The sequence below is a fragment of the Anastrepha ludens genome, chromosome X (assembly GCF_028408465.1).
Source record: "Anastrepha ludens isolate Willacy chromosome X, idAnaLude1.1, whole genome shotgun sequence".
Lineage (NCBI taxonomy): Eukaryota > Metazoa > Arthropoda > Insecta > Diptera > Tephritidae > Anastrepha > Anastrepha ludens.
The window spans coordinates 9,106,503-9,128,436 of record NC_071503.1 but is presented as its reverse complement, the minus strand read 5'-3'; the positions used below and the strand labels follow the sequence as shown (position 1 = coordinate 9,128,436).

At 40.2% G+C, this 21,934-nt stretch overlaps 1 protein-coding gene across 2 annotated transcripts in view; it reads right to left on the bottom strand.

Annotated features, from left to right (window-relative positions):
- The window catches only part of LOC128869398 (inactive rhomboid protein 1-like), a 114,668-nt gene that overhangs the window by 21,953 nt on the left and 70,781 nt on the right, over window positions 1-21,934 (bottom strand). For both annotated transcript variants that reach the window (XM_054111948.1, XM_054111949.1), the window contains exon 2: window positions 6,646-10,480. In XM_054111948.1, the coding sequence (XP_053967923.1) occupies window positions 6,646-10,386 (3,741 nt within the window). In that variant the 5' untranslated portion in view covers window positions 10,387-10,480. The remainder of the gene's footprint in view (window positions 1-6,645; window positions 10,481-21,934) is intronic.

Sequence of the window (21,934 nt, the reverse complement as noted above, 5' to 3'; positions counted from 1 at the left end):
AACAAAATTAAAGATGTTTGTTAATATTCTTTGAGTGCATTTATTAACGAAGAAATTAATGTATTACTTTCAATAATCGGACAAAAATTGCGTAAACTACGCTAGTTTTTCGTTAATAGAAAATATGGGCCATCATGTGTATTGCAGTGTGTACAATGTATTGGTCATACATTTTTTGTCAACTTTGAAAATTGGGATGAAGTTGTTCTGACTTGGAGTAAAAAGAACAATCATACTGTTTTTTATATAAATTTTTTTGTTGATTTTACATACCTAACTTTTTCTAAAAATGTTTACCCGACCTTCGTCGTTTTAAAGAAGAATCGCTCGTCTCGCGTTTGAGCGACCAACAGTAATCCGCCAACATATGTATTTTGTTTTTTCCGAGGAAACGTTTTTCAATTGACGCAATTTCTTGATGAAACCTTTCCCATTGTTCATCGCTGAATTTTCCAAGGTTCTCCGGAAAGAAGTCTAAATGTGAATGCAAAAAGTGAATTTTGATGGACATTCTACATCCCATGTCTCCGTAGGCCCGTAAAAATTCATCCACGACGGCAACGCAGTTGTCACTTCTTTTTTTCCCCAAAAAGTTTTCACAAAGAGAAATGAAACTCATCCATGCTCTTCTTTCCACCGGATTCAGTTTCTCAGTGAAATTTCCATCCTTCATGATTTTGCGAATTTGCGGTCTAACGAATATCCCTGCACAATAACGAAAAATTTTTTATACAATAATACAATAGGTTATATTTCCATGGAATATGCACATAAATTTGCTAATAATTAAAAAAATGTTTTTATTTCAGACGATTACTTGCTACTTTCATTTTATTTGAAATGTAATACCTTCTTTAATTTTGGTATCACTCAGATTAGGGAAAGTCGTTTTTAAGTGTAAAAAAGCTTCACTGTGTTTATCTAGACGTTTCACAAACTGCTTCATGTAGCCGAGTTTCAAGTGCAGGGCGGTAATATGATTTTATCAGCTTTTACTAATTGAATTTTAACAACATTGTTTTTTCCGATTTTGAAAAACTTTCGCAATGGCCACTCTTTTCGGTCATAGTGATTGCTTGCACGACTATCCCATTCACAAAAATAACAGGGATATTTGGTGTAACCTCCTTGCATTCCGAAAAGAATCGTTAAAACTTTGAGGTCAGAGACGATTTCCCATTCATGTTTTGGGTAATTTATCACCCTAAGGATTTTTGCCAAAGTTTCGTATGTCTCTTTCATATCAGTAGCATATGCCAAAGGCACGGATGGCAACTCGTTGTAATAACACAGCTTTTAAACCTGACAAAAAGCATACATCAAATTCAGGACTTATGTTTACAGAGAAATCTTTCTTTTTTAAAGCGTAAAATCGATGAAATACTCACTTTTGCACGATCCATCGATGAATAATCGCCAATTTTTCGATTGATGTTCCGTGTTAAAGCATTGAAACAATTTTTCAACATCTTTACAATAAGCAAGGTTTTGGTCATCGCCATCAATTTCAAAATTGTTATTGAAAATAGTCCGCTCAGAGTTTTTCATTGTTAATGTTATTTTGAAATCATTTTCTACAAGATTCCATTGTTTTAATCGTGATGCCAAAACCTCAGCATGTCTGTATGAGAGTTCTAGATCACGTACTAAATCGTTCATATCTGAATTCGAAACAAAATGCCGCTCTTTTGATTCTAACGCAGCTGTGATAAAAGGTTCATCACTATGTGAACTATTAGATGAACTGTTATCACCGCTTCTTGAATCATCTACTTTTTTTACTTCAGTTAGCTTGTTTTAATTTTCTCTTAAAGATGGTTTCGTAACAGTTAGCACTTCGGGATACTTTATACTGTTACGTGTTTCGAAGCGCTGACCTCGGAGGTTGGTTTGGCAAAAGTATCAGTCTTCTGGTCTGTGAATGACTTGATGATGCCAAACCAATGGGCTCGAGAATGGCAATCGATCTTGAAAACACTGACTAGATTTCCACTTTTTTAGTGATATGGAGCACGTGGAACATATATATTCTGGTTCATACCAGCGACTTTCACTATAATTGCGCTCAAAGTGAAGATTGTATGCTCCAACCACGATAATATTTGTTTTTAATTCACGGCGATGTTGTTTATCAACAAATAAACCGCAAATGTAGCAGAAATTATTGCGTTTGTCACACATCTTTAACTAACTTATAAACAATTTTAACAAAAAAACACACTTGAGAAAAACGCAATTTTGGAAGAAGGAGATAAAATGGAGGATGGTTCCACGTGTAGAAGTCCACGCAAGTGGGGAAAGTTACTGATCGCCATTCACTTGGGAATGGCCAGGACGACTCTTCTGCATATGGTTCAAGCAGCTCACAACGGTCGGGATTAGCCCACGTATCCTCTGGGTAGCTTCCGAACACCCGTTCGGGAGTGAGCTAACGTGAGAAGGCGAAACATTCCAGGATAGCTGGTTGTGCGTTGGGTTTGGGACCCTCCACTTAAAAATCCCCTCCAATTAAAGGATGTACAAAACCTCGGATGAGACCTCCCTATACTGATGACGACCCCTGCAAACGAAATAAGGAATATGATTTGAGGGCATGCACCTGGAATGTCCGGTCCCTTAATGGGGAAGGTGCCTCTGCCCGGCTGGTTGATGTCCTCGTGAGAGTAAAGGCTGACATCACTGCCATCCAAGAGATGCGATGGACGGGGCAAGGTAAGAAAACCATAGGACCTTGCGACGTCTACTACAGCTGCCATGTAAAGGAGCGCAAATTCGGTGTCGGATTTGTTGTGGGAGAGAGACTTCGTCGCCAAGTACTGTCGTTCACTCCGGTGGACGAGCGTCTCGCAACAATCCGCATCAAAGCCCGTTTTTTTAACATATCGCTAATTTGCGCCCACGCCCCGACGGAAGAGAAGGACGATGCGACCAAAGATTCTTTCTATGAGCGCCTGGAACGCTCCTATGAGCGCTGCCCCAGCCACGACATAAAAATCGTGCTTGGCGACTTCAACGCCAGGATGGGCAAGGAGGGAATTTTTGGTCCCACAGTCGGAAAATTCAGCCTGCACAACGAAACATCCGGTAACGGACAGAGGCTGATCGACTTCGCCGGGGCCCGAAACATGGTAGTCTGCAGCACCAGATTCCAGCATAAGAAGATCCACCAAGCCACCTGGCTGTCTCCTGATCGAAAAACACGAAACCAGATCGATCATGTTGTGATAGATGGAAGACATGCTTCTAGTGTATTAGATGTACGTACGATCCGAGGACCCAACATCTACTCAGATCTCTACCTTGTTGCAGCCAAACTGCGCACACGCCTCTGTGCAGCAAAAAACGTGCATCTGTCTACAAGGAATGTTCGACATCGAAAAGCTGCAATCACAACAGACGGTCAGAAGATTCGCCACCCGTCTCTGGCTCCTGCTCTCAGAGAGTACTGCCCAACAAACCGGCATCCACGAACAATGGAGCAACATTTCTCGTTCTCTACGTACCGCCGCCGAAGAAGAAATCGGATTCCGGCGAGCCCCAAAAAACAATTGGTACGACGAGGAATGTCATGCTGCCACAGAAAGAAAGGATGCCGCCTATAGAGCGAGCCATGTGGGATCGCTACAGAGAGCTGAAAAAGGAAGAGAGACGTATTATCCGAAAGAAGAAACGAGAGGCCGAAATACGTGAGTGCGAAGAGCTTGAGATGCTGGCCAACAGGAACAACGCCCGAAAATTCTACCAGAAAGTTCGGCGGCTTACAAAAGGTTTTAAGACCGGGGCGTTTTCCTGTAAGAACAAAGACGGCGAACTGGTGACTGACGTACAGAGCAATCTTAAATTATGGAGGGAACACTTCTCGAACTTATTAAACAGTGACAGCTGCGCATGTCACCGAGAAAGTGAAGATCCCGATACCCCAATCGTTGACGACGGAATTGTCGTTCCGCTACCCGATCATGACGAGGTGAGAATAGCGATAACGCGGCTAAAGAACAACAAAGCCGCGGGCGCCGACGGACTGCCGGGTGAGCTATTCAAATATGGCGGCGAGGAGCTGGTAAGGTGCATGCATCAGCTTCTATGCAAAATATGGTCGGATGAAAGCATGGCTGCCGATTGGAATTTAAGTGTGCTCTGCCCAATCCATAAGAAGGGCGATCCTGCAATTTGTGCCAATTACCGCGGGATTAGTCTTCTAAATATCGCCTATAAGGTTCTAGCGAGCGCATTGTGTGAAAGGCTGAAGCCCACCGTCAACCAACTGATTGGACCTTATCAGTGTGGCTTCAGACCTGGAAAGTCTACCATCGACCAAATATTCTCAATACGCCAAATCTTGGAAAAGACCCATGAAAGGAGAATCGACACACACCATCTTTTCGTCGACTTCAAAGCTGCATTCGACAGTACGGAAAGGAGATACCTGTATGCCGCGATGTCTGAATTTGGTATCCCCGCAAAACTAATACGGCTATGTAAGATGACGTTGCTCAACACCAGCAGCGCCGTCAGAATTGGGAAGGGCCTCTCCGAGCCGTTTGATACCAAACGAGGTTTCAGACAGGGTGACTCGCTGTCGTGTGACTTCTTTAACCTGATGTAGGAGAGCATCGTATGAGCCGCAGAACTTAATCGCTCAGGCACAATTTTTTATAAGAGCGTACAATTGCTGGCGTATGCCGATGATATTGACATCATCGGCCTTAACAACCGCGCTGTTAGTTCTGCCTTCTCCAAACTGGATGAAGAGGCAAAGCGAATGGGTCTGGTGGTGAACGAGGACAAAACGAAGTACCTCCTGTCTTCAAACAAACAGTCGGCGCACTTGCGTATCGGCACCCACGTCACTGTAGACAGTTATAATTTCGAGGTTGTAAAAGACTTCGTCTATTTAGGAACCAGCATTAACACCGATAACAATGTCAGCCTTGAAATCCAACGTAGAATCTCTCTTGCCAACAAGTGCTACTTTGGACTAAGTAGGCAACTGAGCAGTAAAGTCCTCTCTCGACGAACAAAACTAACACTCTACAAGACTCTCATCATGCCCGTCCTAACGTATGGCGCAGAAGCTTGGACGATGACAACATGCGATGAAGCGGCGCTTGGAGTGTTTGAGAGAAAGATTCTGCGTAAGATTTTTGGACCTTTGCACGTTGGCAATGGCGAATATCGCAGACGATGGAACGATGAGCTGTATGAGCTTTACGACGACATAGACATAGCGCAGCGAATAAAGATCCAGCGGCTACGTTGGCTGGGTCATGTCGTCCGAATGGATACAAACGCTCCGGCTTTGAAAGTATTCGATGCGGTACCAGTTGGTGGTAGCAGAGGAAGAGGGCGGCCTCCTCTGCGTTGGAAAGATCAGGTGGAGAAGGACTTGGCTTCACTTGGTGTGTCCAACTGGCGTCGGTTAGCACGAGAAAGAAACGACTGGCGCGCTTTGTTAAACTCGGCCAAAATCGCGTAAGCGGTTATAGCGCCAATTAAGAAGAAGAAGAGATAAAAAGGCACTGCCAACCAGAGACTGGTCTAATAGCTGTTTCAGACTAAGGTGCGTTTCATAACTATAGGACACATAACATGAATATTTAATCTTTACTCCAAAAATATGTAGGTAGTCTGTAAAAATAAATGAATATATGGAATAATACCGTTATTCTTCTTAGTATCAATAAACAACAACTTTTCATCGTGGTGTTTTTGTGTTTGTTTGGACCGTTACTTTGAGCACGAGTCAGAGCAATTCGTTACTACTTTAGCCGTTTCGTAACAATAGAACGCATTAGGAACTGAAGCTTTAAAGTGCATTTATGTGTTCGCTGAGTACAACTTTTAATTTAAAGCGTTTTTTAAGTAAATAAATATCAATATGCCACGCGGTTCAAAACTTACCGAATTAGAGAGAGGTAAAATTACTGCGTGGGTGGAGGAGGGTCTCTGCGCCTCAGAAATCGCGCGAAAATTATGTAGAAACACCTAAGCCGTTCATTTGTAATTTATGATAAATTGTCATTGTCAAACATTTATTGTCAATACATAAATACTGCAGTGATTTTTCCAAGTAAGTAATCATTAAAGACAAAAACTATGGTTCCACAAATGGATAGATATTCAAGGCATTTTTTTTTATATTTACGGAAAACTAGCGTAGTTTACGCAACTTTTATCCGATTATTGAAAGTAATACATTAATTTCTTCGTTAATAAATGCACTCAAAGAATATTAACAAACATCTTTAATTTTGTTGTAAAATTATGCAATAAAAAATTGTTAAAGTTAAAAAAATTATAAAAAAAAGCACTTTCTCCAGGTTTAATCAAATAAAAATCACAACTAACTAGTTTGAATAATTACTTGTTGAACATCATTTGAAAGGTCTGACAATATCATTTTCAAAACATATAAAATATTGAAAATCGGTGAAAAAATGGCTGAGATATCCGTAGATTACCGCGCAAAGTCTGAAAAACGGTTTTTTATAAATAAATAAAAATTGGAGGGTACAAAAAATATAACAAAAATATTTTTATGCATTATTCGACCATATAAACAACCTACAGTGTTTAATTTGTCAGGTGTATTTCATTTTTTTTTGTAGCACAGTGTTATTTACTACTATCATATCTTTTACTTACTGTTGGAAAAAGTCCGCGCACGGAACAGTCCGCCTGTGAGCTTTGTACGCACCCAGAATCATCATTACGAATGCAGCAAGCTGTTTCACGTTCTTGGCGTCGCATTTTTAGCACCACATCCATAATGCGAACATCGCTTCGCATACAGATAGCGAACTTCGCCCCCATATGCACCAAATCATTATTTCTAGGCCCGATCCATACGTTACGTTGTTCCATGTGTTGCACCGTTTGCAAACTAAGGCTAGTAACCAATACCTGCCCAGTCTTTAACTCCACTCCAATACCCACAGGCCCAATACCATAACAGATGAGAGACAATAAGAGCACTACTATCTGCACTGTGTTGATCCAATAAGTAAAAAATAGTCGGTGATCGGCACGATCATCGAGATCATTAACAGAAAGTAATTTCACTTTTCTCTGAATGGGACGTCGGGAATTCTCAAGTACACCATCGAGTAGCTGTGGTGATATGCGATCCCCTCGCGTCCCGTTCATGAATTGTACGTTTGGCAGTGAGGCTGCTACATTTCCCGACTTTTTGGATTGGTATGAACCGTCGTTGCTTGGCTGTTGACCCCCAAATGTGCCACTGATTTTCGATGCTGGCTTTAGCAATACTGCTGCAATTCCTTGTTCATTATTAGTGGTGCAATGTGTGTTACCGCTCATTACAGCCGACGTGCGCCAACCATGTACGCGTTCACCCATGTATATCTGCCGATGATATTCGATCATTTTCACACCATTGTTAGCAGGCTTGTTGGGGCCCTCGGTTCTCATGACTCCGCCAACTGCGCCAATATAGCTGTTTCCACCATTTGAGTTTTCATTGGCTACGATTTGCTCAGTACCAGTAGAGTCGAAAAACATTTCGTCTTCTTGTAGTGCTGATAAACCTTCAAAAACATCGCTTGAGTTGACGATGTCATTGATATTGTTTAAATGAGCTGGCGCGAAGCTGCGAGACCATTGTCGATAATTACGCGGCTGCCGTCTATTTAGAGAATAAACAATATAGTTTAAACTGGATATAATCATAGCAGACACAGACGCTTTGCGCTCGACATTATCGGCTATTTGAAAGTCGGCATACACGAAGTGGCATCGACGTGTGGAATATTCAATTGGCAGGCCATTATTTTCCGTATCGTGAGTGGGTAGTATGTCAGGTCTTTCCGAATGATGATAATGATAATTATGGTTCTGTTGATTAGTCCCACCGGTGGCACCATAGCAGTTCAATCGGTTGCTAGCCTCACCTGGATTGTTATTGATGATTTCTGCATGCAGCTCACTTTCGCATTTCAACGCACCAAAGCGTCGGAGGGCCAAACGTCGTTGCCGACCTTGCCATACAGCAAACTCCTCAGCTTCCGTGCGGGCATCTATGCCAAAGAAGCGTGCTATCTCCTTACGAATATATTGACTGAAACGCTTTTTACGAGGAAAGCGCCGCATGGATAGTTTTTGTAACGGCGACGGCGGTGGCGGCTGATGTAGTGATGTTTGCTGCGACTGTATAAGCGATTGTTGAAGTAGCTGACGACCACTATCCCCCGCTTGATGTTGTTGCTGCTGGCCGCCTACACTGTTGCCAACAACTGCAACATGCTCCGTGATTATACCTTGTGTTACAAAATTTTTTGGTTGTGGTTGTGACTTTGGCGCTAAGTATATTTGGTCACCCTGTTGGTGTTGCATCTGTTCGATGCCATTTAAGTTGTCATCATCGAGTTTATTAGGAAACAGAATACGTGAATGGTATGTACCTGATGGTGAGAGTGGGGAGATGTGCGACGCGCTGGTGGATGGCGTTAGTGTAAGCGACGTTTGATCTAGTACATTTTTCAAAAAACCACTATTGCAACTGTTCATGCCGACAATGCCACTGCTGCTGCCATCCATCATTTGCGGTAGTGGTATAGGACTAATTGGGCCCGTTGTCTGTGTGGTTTGGTGAACGCCTGTTGTGCGGCGAACTGTGTTGCAGTGTAAGCAGGTGGTAGCTGATCCAGTGCCTGAACTCATGCCGGTACTGCTGTTAGTACCCCTTCCGGAGGAAGGCTCCATTTGCGTTGTGGTTGTTGTGCAAAGGCGACCGACCGCGGCCGTTGCAGTGGCATTTATATATTCAATACTTGGTGTACGTTGAATGTAATCGTTTATTACATGTGCCTTATTTATGCGTGCAGTATTGGTCGAACTTAACCTATTGCCTCCAACAACATATGTTCCATTACCATTGTCGCTAGCAACTGCTACCGATGATGCAGTGGACGTTCTGACTGATGTTGCCATAGCAGCGGAACCTGCCAACGTTGAGGAGAAAATCCATGACGTAGTGCCATGCACCTTAGCGGCTGACGAATGGCCGTTTATTTGCATTTGTTGATCATGCAAAATGATGGTCGAAGAATCTTTGCCCGAAGCAGTAGTGGTTTTAGAACTACCTGCACCGTTGGTATTGTCATTAACATTATTACCACTATTGGAACCGCTGCTGTTACGGCCACTGTGACTATTGTGGCTGCTTTTGACGAAGATTGATCGCGTTTGTGGCGAGGAGCCGTAATAATCGCTTAACGATAGTGGTCGATGCTCAAGATTATGCGTCAAATTTGAGGACGCTGTATTGGTTGTCTGTATTGGTTGACTTTCGTTAGTGCAACATTTCATTCGAAAGCGATAAGGTAGCGTACTACCATGGTGTGTTGATGCACGCCCTCCTCCACCGCTAACGCCAACCATATTGATATTCGCTCCGCATTTGATTGATGTTTGCTGTACCGGAGTTGGCTGCATTGATACGTCCGAATATAATTCATTTGGCGGGGGAGGTGTTGGTACATATCGTTTCACTGGAGTGTGCACTGTAGATGAAAGGTATGTGTATGTGTCGCTCGTCACCAGTGGCGTATTTTGTTTTAAAAAGTGCGTGGAAGAAACATATCGTGTGGTACTGGAAGGTTGCGATGTAACTGCGGTCGATGCATATGCTGGTTGGCTACCAACGCTGGATGGGCTAGTCATTATCAGAGATTTAGGCATAGGCACCTCACGGATTCGCTCCGGTAAACGAAAACGCGTATTCGGTGAAATGGAACACTCTTGCAAGCTACTTACGTACTTTGGTGTCAAAGTTGTTTTACTAATGCCATTAACATCCAGCGGCGATGTTGGTGAAGATGATGAAAACGATTGTGTCGTCTGATGAATGTGTCCGTTCGCATTTCCTTTATTACAGCCGACGTCACCATCATAATTAGTATATGCCGTGTGCATTTCCAGGCAATTAACATTATTAGGGAGACCAGAAACCTGTGTTTGTGGTGATGTCAGACTCATTATGTAACGATCACTATTCGGTGCTGGAGACGGAGGCGGCAAACAACAATTTGATGTATCATCATAGCCGGTGATCGGCTGGACTGACAGTTTTCCGTGATGCTGTTGAAACAATTCGTTCGGATGTGGGCTATAACGGCCGCTGGCCGAGCTGGTTTCGCTGCAGCTAACTCCAATCATAGCGTCACCATCGTCGGTAAGGGCCAACTGGGGGTGATAGCCCAACATTGACCTACAGCGCGTGCTGCACACATTACTGCTGACTATGCCGCAGCGATTGCTACCGCCACCATGCCCGTTAGTTTGCGAAGCGGCTGTTGCTGTGTGGTGCGCATGGTGATGAATATGGTGGTCGCATTCACAGCAATTTGAAGCATTAGGTGTGATCATGTTTCGATATCGGACGCGGTAGTTGTTGCCACAGCGTCAATACCGAGTGGCCGCTAGCGCTGAGTATTGTGCGCGTTAGTACAACAGTAGTAATCTATAAGTCATAGACAAATATATTTGTATTTCTATGCTTCTCGACATTGCGTAATAAGCGTCTTATAAGTTGAAATCGGTTAAATAAAAACAATTGAAAATATTATTAGCAAAATAACTGTAGAGTGCAAGGACAACACAACGCAATACAGCAATTTTTAACAATTTTATCCGTCTGCACAAATGCCGTTATTTCCAGAGGGGATAGACCGAACTATATGAGAAACTAACTGACATGTGACGGTCATAGGTTACATTTTATTTGCTGGCGTCGAAATGATGCTTAGAGTTCCATTTACGGACCGATTCGGCCTACATTTTTCCATTAAGTACACCCAACTCTCTTTTTGCATGGTCTTGTTTTACACGATTTTGAACTAACACGGTTCAGTAATAAACTTACGTTCTTGCACGAATCTCAAAAAAAAATTTTTTCTACACAAAACATAATTCCTAAAAGAATGCCTTATCAAGTAAATATTTTTCGAGTAAGATAAAAGCAATAAGTACATTTTAGAACTAGCCAAGTCCAAATTTCAACGTACTCATTAGGTTGATTGTAGCTGGATAACAAGTATTGTACTAAGTGGTGCAAAATTACTCACCCAATATTGTTTTTAACCCTTTTTTTAATGCATAAAAAAATAATTTTTAGTGATGGAAATCTTTGCTTGCAAAAATTATAAATTTTTAGAAACCAAAGGAGGACACATTTTGTTACATGTTTGTGAAAATTAAGTGAATGGCTTGGTAATATTGTGATTTGCGACCTTATAACTAAACTTTTAACTAATGAAAGCGAAGTACTGCGTGTTAAATTGTGAAAGCATAAATTAATATAAAATCTCCAAATACAGTTTTTTTGCGGAAGACGCCGTGGCAAGAAAGTGTGCGCTTTGTGTATAATTTCTTGTGTTCGGTAGTTTCTATTGCTCCCCTTCCTTTTGTTTATATAATATATTCTCGGGGCCTAACGACACAGCGAAATCGGAAGTCGCAATCTCTTATTCCATCATTCTTGGTTATACCTCTCTATTATCAATGCTGCCAACTCTCTTAAAAAAAAAATAGCATTGGAGGGAATTTGATTCTTTTACTTTTTTAATTCTCTTTTGATGTTCCTGTCGTGCTCACATACCTTGTATTTGTTGATTTTTAGTCTACAGTCTGCCACAACATTGAGAAAAACGAGAACACAAAGGGTTTTGACAAAGCGTCAACGAGTTGAAGCAACAAAAGTTTCCCTCTATGAACGCGGTCGTACTAATACTCATTCAATGCTTCCAAACAAATGAAATCTTTGGCAGCTCTTTTCCAGCTCTACCAACATATGTTTCTTTATAACAGTAGCATCATCTATTCTCCAATTGCTTGGTGAATCGAAGAGGTCTTAAAGTCCGACAAATGGGCTGGACATATCAACTGATGATAGCATTTTTGGTTCAGTCCGTAATAAACGTCCACACTTCTTATCAAGTAGCGATGAATAGTTGCAAGACTGATTTCAATTTAAATTTATATATGTTTTGTACTTATGGATTGAATTTTCTATGCACCTTTATTTTAATTTTTGCGTTTTTGTTTTATAAACACTTATGCTATATTGGGTTTTGAAAATATTAGGGTTTTCTCATTTTATACGACTTGAACTTTAACTTCGATTAACTTTTAAAGGAGTCAATTTATCGAAAAATTTTGGAAGATGTAGAGAGTTAAAATTGTCATCAGAATATGTGTTTTTCATAGCTGTATATTAGCATACTAGAGAAAAAAAAAGTTTATTCCAAAAAGTAGCAAAATCCCATGTAATTTATATGGGAAATATATCGTGTTTGGGGCAAGGTTTATTCTGAATATTAAGAGCTGATTTTGATCTGATAATTTTTCTTAGACGGAAAACTAAAAATTTAGAGGGCGTCGCAAAAAAATAATCAAATTGGTAAATAACGGACACCCTAATGTATAAACACTAAATAAAACTGATATTTAATGCAATTTTACTAATTTTAAGTACGTAAATAATGACGACATCAAATACCAAATTGCTGAAAATCAGAAATAAGACACTTTTCTAACGTTGCTTTTCTCTGATATACATATATGATACATAAGTATGTAAATACGTATGTAATAAATAAGTGGACTCAGGGTTTGCGTTGACTAATGAAAACATTGTTCTGTTTTCGATACTGCTCTGAACATAAACAGATAAGTAGTGGAGCAGGTAGCGCAAAACGCGGGATCAACTATTTTGCTCATATTTAAGAACATGCAAATATAAAAAGCATTGTTATTTATTCGCTTACATGTCCGTGATATTATCATTTGATTTAGTCTACCAGCTGGCTTCTGGCCTCAGAGAGCGAGGACACCGTCTTGGAGGATGATTGTTCTTCAGGTAAATCTTCAGCACTCTAAGGCGGTGTCCGCCAACCTACTAGTCACCTTGAGCAAGGTGGAGCTGGTATAGTCCTGATCCAGAAGCTGTGGCTGAGCAGCAACGGCATTTCTGGGCTCAGGACGAAAAGCTACAAGCTGATGGCGTATAGCAGGACAGGTATACCAAGTTCATGTATACTCATCAGTAAGGAACTTAACGCATTTATTTTGCCTAATTTCTGCAGTGAAGACATTGTACGGTCAGCCTGGATGACCCTTCGGGTAAGCTATGGCTGATGTCGGTCTAAATGGCACATGACGACGAGGTGGAGAAACCTCTGGTGCTGCTAAGGGAAACCCTGGCTGAAGCAAAACCACAGGAAAATCGGCGTTATTATAGGCGTTATTATTATGATTATAGACGCGAACTCCCATCACACCTGCTGGTGTGCAAGAGGTGAGTCACTTTTTGATTATATTTTAAACGAGGACTTCTTTATCTGTAACAGGGGTAAGGACCCCACTTTTATTATCGCAGCCAGAGAAGAGGTGCTTTACCTCACTCTGGTTTCTTCTTTACTGATAAACCGAATCTCCGATTGGAAAGTGCTAAATGCTCACTCCTTCCCGGACCATACGTATATTCAGTTCTCTCTCGCTGAAGCTTGTTCAAGATCCCCCTACAGAAACAAGAGGAGGATGAACTGAGATGCATATTACAGAAATTTGCTGAACCTATTCCCCAAAGCACGCGGTACTCGTCTAAACCTGGAGGACTCATGGTAGCCCTCTACGCTCTCGCAGAAGCTTCTCCAAGAGTCCTTCTTAGCCTTCCTAATTTCGGACTTATATAATCCTAGCCCTACTTTATACAGCTTCCATCCCGAGGGAAACCTAATTATTTTGGCCCTGTTAAAAAGGCGTTTACATTAGGCCCTTAGCTCAGAGAGCTCCGTTGTCCACCAAGGTGGTTTTTCCCTTCTGGAAAAACCTTTTGGACAGGAGGTTTCCAGGGAATTGTTGCAAACTGAGGAGAATGTCTCCACCAGTTCGCCGATCGTTTCTTCCGATAGATCTAGATTTTCTCCCGGGTACTTAAGAGACAAATTGGGAAGTCGGGCGATGAGCGGCGAGGAGTCACTAAAGTAACTTCTCGACGCCCATTTTCCAACGAGCCCAGCACCGGCGTGGAAAGTATTTAAACTTGCATTCGGCACCGGGGTCGGTTGTCGCATACCCAACATGCTTCATCTCCATCTACCGGCAGGTGTGTAGGGACACTCCGCAAGGTGGTGTTCTCCCGTCTTTCCTCTGGGTTGTTGTTGTAAATGACTTGCTGGAGGAGCTGGTGAAAGGGTAATTGCCTACGTGGATGACGTGGCACTAATCGTTGGAGGAAAGTGTGTGGATACTCTATACAACTTGATGCATGGATATCTGAACGTAGTTGTTAGGTGGGCAACGGATTGCGGCCTGTCGGTGAATCCTTTTAAGACGGAGCTCGTCCTATTTGCGAGGAAATTTAAAATACCCACAGCCCCAAGTTCCCTCACTAGGGAGCGCTCCTCTGATGCTTTCTGACAAGGTGATGTACCTAGGTATTATCCTTGACAGTAAGCTTACATGGAAGCCTAATATTGAGGAAAGAGTGAGGAAGGCAACAATCGCCTTGTATGGGCGCAAGGGCGCGATTGGCAAAAGATGAGGCCTTTTGCTTAGAGTTGTTTTTTGACTATATAATTCTATTGTAAAGCCTATCTTGTTATATGGAGTCATAGTCTGGTGGAACTCACTAGGAGGATGACATTGGTGAAGAAGCTGCAGAGAGTTCAGAGGTCGGCACTCATTTGAATCAGTGGGGCGTTTCGAACGACTCCTACTCTGGCGCATAACGCAATGTTATGTGTAATACCCATAGACATCGCAGGCAGAATTGCCGCTACAGACTGAGGGGCTCGGGCTATAAGCTCAACCTCAGTTATGGGCACTCTAACATCCTTAGAAACTTCGAGTCCATCCCCCTGCCAACGGATCAGTGTATACCCTCGTTTAGTCCAAACGGAACCTTCTCCACTCATGTTCCATCAGGGAACGAGTGGTCGGGGGTACACTTGGGGACATGGCCTGGTGAACTTGTTCACGGTTGGATCAAAGTTGGAAGGAAAGGTTGGCGGAGGAGTTTTTTGCGAGGAGCTCCCCATCAGACTCAAGTTCTGGTTACCGGACCGTTGCAGCGTGTTCCAGGCAGAGATAGGCGCAATCAAGGAGGCAGCTGATTGGCTGCTCACATGCGTACTAACAGTCAAGAAAGTAAATATTTCTCCGAGAGCCAAGTGGCAATGCGGGCCCTCGGGTCGGTGACGGTATCACAAAGGACGAATCCGTTTTTCTTCGTCCAAGCGTACTCATTCATTGGACAACCGTACCAATCTAACCTAACCTAACCAGCTAACCTAAAGCCGAAAAACATAAGCAATAACAAGAAGACAGCAATATCTAACTCGAGGGACTCATTTTCATGTTATGCAAAAAGTCGTTACAGCAAAAGATGAATGCAATCATTGATGAAGTCTTCGGTCAGAATATTAAACGGCAGAAGTTTTTGTGCGGTCGGTTATGACATGATTGATTTAAAACAATTATACCTTTTTGTTTGCGGGAATATATTACAAGCTAAGTAATATTAGGCCTCATCTATTCACTGTTTCCCCGCACGCTATCTCTATGCTCGATTTGCTTGAAGAAAAATTTACATGCGAAAGCAATATATAAGTTATCGAGTAAGACTTGCCGCTAGCGAGTATGGTTATACTTCATTAAACTGGTATAACTCACTATCTTACAAACACATGTATTTTAAGGCAGTTCTCTTCCCGCGTTGCCGACATATGTTCATTTGCTCCATCTATTCGCCACTTGATAAGTCTTGGCGAATAAAAGAGCCCGATTATTAAGAGCATTGACACACATATGTCTTAAAATATTCAACATGTTAAGTTTCTCGTAGAAATATTATATTACCTTTAGCCCATAAATTATCCATCAGTTTTTCAAACCTTATTTTCAACTTTCAAGACGAAATATTGGGTTGGGGAATAAGTTCATAGCGTTTTAATATTTTCTATTTTACAACGATTTGTTTTCTTTTTGTTCGTTCAATCTCTCTCTAGTCTACAAAACTGTGTTAATTTTATTTTTGAGTTATTCAATCTTTTATTAGTTTCGGGGCTTAGAAATGGAATACCCAGGAGGCATAATGAACCTTTTCACCACCGGCTCTTTTTTGCATTTCATCAAGATCAAAAAGCTGCCGAAGTATGAAGAAGGTACCATAGGCGAGTCTACAGCATGAAAATAGTTTGCAATGTTCAAAAATGGCTACTTTGACCTCGATGACACGTCCCGCAGCAGAAACCATCTGAATTCATTGAAGAACGTCTCAAATCCTTTTGAAGGAGAACGGTTGCCAAACCAGTAGTGATTTGTTGAAAAAAATAAACTGCGATCATAAAACGATTCTCAATCACCTTCATTCAATGAGTTTTACCGAAAAATTGGGAGCCAGCGTGCCTCACGAGCTCAACGAAAAAAACAAAGAAAGTCGCCTTCAAATTGCTTCTCAGCATCTCGCTGGCCATCGAGCATCACGCGAGTTATGGAAACCCCCAGAACACTTACAACAACACAACCACCAACCAAACCAACAAGGTTAAACGTAAATAGCTAAGTCAATGAACTAAAGGTAGAATTCATAAGAATTGTCAAACTAACTAACAAAAAACTTGCAAAATTCTAATGAAGCATTACTAACATTTAAATAAAGAAACTAAAATTATTAAGAAACTTAATTAAAATGTAAAAAACAAAATAAGTTCTTAAGAATTATTACCTATTGCCGAACTAACAAAAAACTTGCAAAATCCTAATTAAGCAATACTAACATTTAGACAAATCCAACGTAGAATCTCTCTTGCCAACAAGTACTACTTTGGACTAAGTAGGCAATTGAGTAGTAAAGTCCTCTCGCGACGAACAAAATTAACACTCTGCAAAACTCTCATCATGCCCCTCTTAACGTATGGGGCAGAAGCGTGGACGATGACAACATCCGATGAAGCGACGCTTTGAGAGAAAGATTCTCCGGAAGATTTTTGGACCTTTGCACGTTGGCAAAGGCGAATATCACAGACGATGGAACGACGAGCTGTATGAGCTCCGAATGGATACAAACGCTCCGGCTCTGAAAGTATTCGATGTGGTACCAGCTGGTGGTAGTAGAGGAAGAGGAAGGCCCCCTCTGCGTTGGAAAGATCAGGTGGAGAAGGACTTGGCTTCACTTGGTGTGTCCAATTGGCGCCGGTTAGCACGAGAAAGAAACGACTGGCGCGCTTTGTTCAACTCGGCCAAAACCGCGTTAGTGGTTTTCACGCCAAGGAAGAAGAAGAAGAACATTTAGACAAAAAGGAAAACAAAATTATTAAGAAATTGGTTTATAATTAAAATACTGAATAAGCAATTTTGTAATTACTTTATAAGTTTCATTTAAACATTTTGAACAGTAAAAAATCAATTGTAATTCAGTGGTGAAAGAACCAAGAACATTGTTTTTATTGACATGATACCGTCTTATAATTCGATTTAGCCGGCTGCACGCACGAAAAAATGTGTCGTTACTTTGCTCATTTGTCGTTACCTTGCTCATTTGCCGTTACCTTGTTCATTGTCGTTACCTTGAATGAACTGCAAGCGAAAGCGCGGAACGAACGACAAAGCAAACAAAGCAAACGAACGGCAACGTTCGACATCTTGCTTTCTCCTACTTAAGTGAGTGTATACGACTATATGTGTGTATATGCGCATGTGTACATATATAAATTCACATATTTGCATATGCCTTCTTATTGATTATTATAAATTTTATTTACTTGAAGAATTTAAAATATAACCAAGTTTGTTAATAATACCTGTTGTTTTAATGTTATTATTATATATGAAGGAAAAAATGTATGGTAATATTTACCACATACCTTATAAGATATGTTGTATACTAATATATAATATGCATATAAACATGCATATACATATACAATTTCGCGCAATTTTCAAAAAGAACAAATCTGTATGTAAAGATGCATACAAATCATATGGACATATCAAATGTACGAATCTATTCCGTACGCAAGCAAATGTAAGCTAATGTGCTTGAACTTCAAGCGAGAGCGCGGAACGAACGACAAAGAGCACAATCGGCCCCCGCGTTCGGCAACGATCGACCTCTGGCTCTGTCCTACTTGAGTGAGCATATATATGTATGTATATGCGCATTTGTATATACATTCACATACTTGTATTTGCATATGCCTTCTTCCTGAGTGCATGGTAATGAACCATTTCTCTGTTGAGAATAGGACGATGATTGAAAAAGTAGGAAATGAAAGGGCGTGTTTCGAGTGTAAAGTGTCTTGAAAAAGGCAAATCGATGATGGTGCCTCTTAGTGTTGTTGACTTATTAACGTCTGGTGCACAATCGAAATTGAAAATATCTTTCATGAATTTGATAAATGTTTCGTCATTTTTCACGTTTGTGTAAATGTAACTTGAGCTATTCCTTTGCAATTCCATTTACCTCCTTCTCTATATCCATACAAAATATCTATCAAACAAATAAAATTAAAATTTTGTTTTGAAAATTGCAACCATTCCATCAATATTTTGTTATGACGTTGTCACGTTAAACTATCGTCAGCAAACCGACTTTACAGACAACCTCTTTTTTTTCCATCTTTTGGAGTTCAAATTATAACTGGCGCAGTCGGCTTAGGCCGGGTGGACGATTTCAAATTCCATTGAAAGTGCTTACTGAAGAACTGTGAAGGAATATCACAGGAAAAAAGGCCGCAAAACAAAACTCAAACTCCGAGATAATATCGGAGGAATCTGGATGAGAAATCGGAGGGTTTCAACTCTTTTTTACCAGGAACAACAATGTGTAGAACCATACTCTTGATTTGGTGAGTAAAAATTGTGATGCGTATAAATAAATATATAATAAAAATAAAAAAATTATTACAAACAGGCTTGTAAAGCCTTAGCAAAATACAATAATTACAATACAACTGATATTCCTATCGAAGGACCCTACAGTATAACAGAAACTCAAATCTGCGATTCCGTAGCCTTAAAGCCGGACCCTCCAGGTTAGAAGAGCTTATAAAAAATAACTAAATGAATGCAACAATAAACTAATAAGGGAAAACTGAAACAGTGGAAACTTTTAATAAAACCAAATCTTGAAAAAAAAGAAAAATGTATATGTAAAATAAAAATAATTTTTTGAAAACATTAAAGGAAAAATAGGAGTTAGGGGAAAAATACAATAATAAATAAAAATACATATGTATTCATGCATAGAAGTACATAAAACTATATTTGAAGAGCTTATAATAGAAATAAGAAAACAGTAACTATACAGCTAGTAGGTGAACAAGTGAAAAACAGGTAAAACTATTTCATTATACCATACCCTAATACACTTTTTAAAAGTAGAAGTTCAAGTTCAATATCCGAAGATTCTCCTTTGACAGATACATCTTTTCGATTAGAAACAAATAATATGGCAATTCCTCCAAGCGAACAGCCAAACTCTGTAGGGAACCCTGCCCCAAATTTCCCCTTAGATTCTCTTTAAATCTCTTTGTATTTCAGACGCTATAGAGGATTTGCCAACATACGAAGGCAACACAAGACTTCTAAATGAATTTATTAACAAAGTGGAAGAAATTTTGTTTCACATAACAGCCTGTGATGCAACACCACAAGGTCAGATATTATTGCGAGCCATCCGCAACAAAATCATCGGAAAAGCTAATGAGGTGTTAAATATGTACGGAACACCTCTTGTTTGGGACGACATTAAACAAAACCTTATCCTACACTACTCAGATAAAAGGACCGAAACTTCTCTAATTAGAGACCTCCAATATTCGCCAAAAATTCAATAATGTATAAAAAATTGAGGGAACCACCTCGACCACAAGGGCATCCAAGCCAGACTCACTAGCAGAAGCATTTTCATTATGCATTAAAGAACAAAACATTTTTTATATGAAAGCAGATCTCATTACAACCCAAAATAAATTGCAGCCAAGGCCACACAATTCGTTTTATAGGGGAAACAGGTATAATAATCGATTTATACCTTTTCCCCAACAAAATCCGTTTACATACAACAATCAATATACACGTCCCCAACATTCAAAAGAAATAGTTAATTATAATGCCCAAGCCTCTCAACGTAGGATAAACTCCAACTTCCCGAACTAAAACTACAACCAGAATCCATTTTGAGGTAACACGTTTCAAGGATACAGTAAGCCAGAGCCTATGGATGTAAGTTCCAGCTATGTGAAAACTCAAGTACCAAGATCCTTTAAAACTGACCATACGATGCGTACTCTTGCATCCGGAAATCAATATAAGAGAAGGGACAACTATCTAGATTCATTACCACCAATCGCAGGTTACCAGCAAAACTTAGACCAGTACCAAGAAACAAAAGAAGATCATTCAAACATTGAGGACGACACAAATTTTTGCGACTTTGCCTGAAACAGCAGACGGGATATCTAGTATAAATAAGCATGGTAGCGAGTTAGGATACATTAATATCTCCTCCCAATTCGGACGACCGCTTAAATTCCTAATTGACACGGGAGCCTCCTCATCATTTATAAATCTTTCAGATCAAATAACATGTAAACCAATTACTATAACAACGATCCTCAACAGCTATGAACTGAACAAAGAGGTTAGACTTCGAAACTTTGTTGAGTTTTTTGAACCAGGGGAATTAAGATTTCTTTTATTTAATTTTCATAATTCTTTTAATGGACGGATAGGCCTTGACATCCTTTCACAATTAGAAGCCAAAATAGATTTGGAGAAAAATTAAGTTGTATCAAAAAACTCAATAATTCCTTTAGAATTTAAGCCCAATTTCTCATCAAGGAAGCATATTATTCCTGTTAGTTCTAATTTTATAAGAAAAATTCCAGTATACATGAGGGACGGAGATATCTGCATAGAAAAAACTTTTATTACTGCTTCACTTTATATTCCAGAAGGTATAGAAGTAGAAGATATTATACATAGAGCAGCCATTAAAGTTAATAAATACAACTGTCGTGAGTTCATCGAAGCCCTTAACTTCGAATTAATTCAAACAGGAAACTGTGAATGCTATATTTTAGAAACACTTAGAACAGACCATTTAAACAGTGAAGAAAAATTACACCTATTAAAACTCTGCCGAAATTATAAAAATATCTTTTTTAAAGAAAACCCAAAATTGGCTTTCACCCATCAAGTCAAGCATAAACTAGCAACAACAGACGATATCCCTATACATACAAAATCCTATAGATACCCTCAAGTACACAAATCTGAAATAAAAAAACCAATAGCAGATATGTTAGAACAGGGAATAGTATGCCCAAGTTATTCTCCCTGGAGTTCTCCTGTATGGATAGTTCCAAAAAAACTCGACTCGAACAAAAATGGCGGCTGGTAATAGATTACAGGAAACTTAATGAGAAACCCATATCCGATAGGTATCCCCTCCCCAATATAAGCGAAATTCTAGACAAATTAGATATGTGTATGCACTTTACCATACTTGATTTGGTAAGTGGGTTTCACCAAATTGAGATGCATGATAAAGACCTACCAAAAACTGCATTCACAGTAGAAGACGGACATTTTGAGTATATTAGAATGCCTTTTGGGCTCAAAAACGCACCATTCACTTTCAAAGGGTCATGGATAACGTTTTAGGTGAACTAGTAGGTAAAATATGCCTAGTATATCTAGACGATATTATTATTTATTCCACATCTCTACGAGGACACATACAAGCCCTCCAGTTGGTTTTCAATAAGCTTCGATCATCCAACCTTAAAATTCAAACAGATAAATCCGAAGTTCTTAAAAAAGAAACAAAGTTCCTCGGGCATATTATATCAACAGAGGGAATAAAACTCAATCCGATAAAAATTGATGTTATAAAAAACTTTCCAAT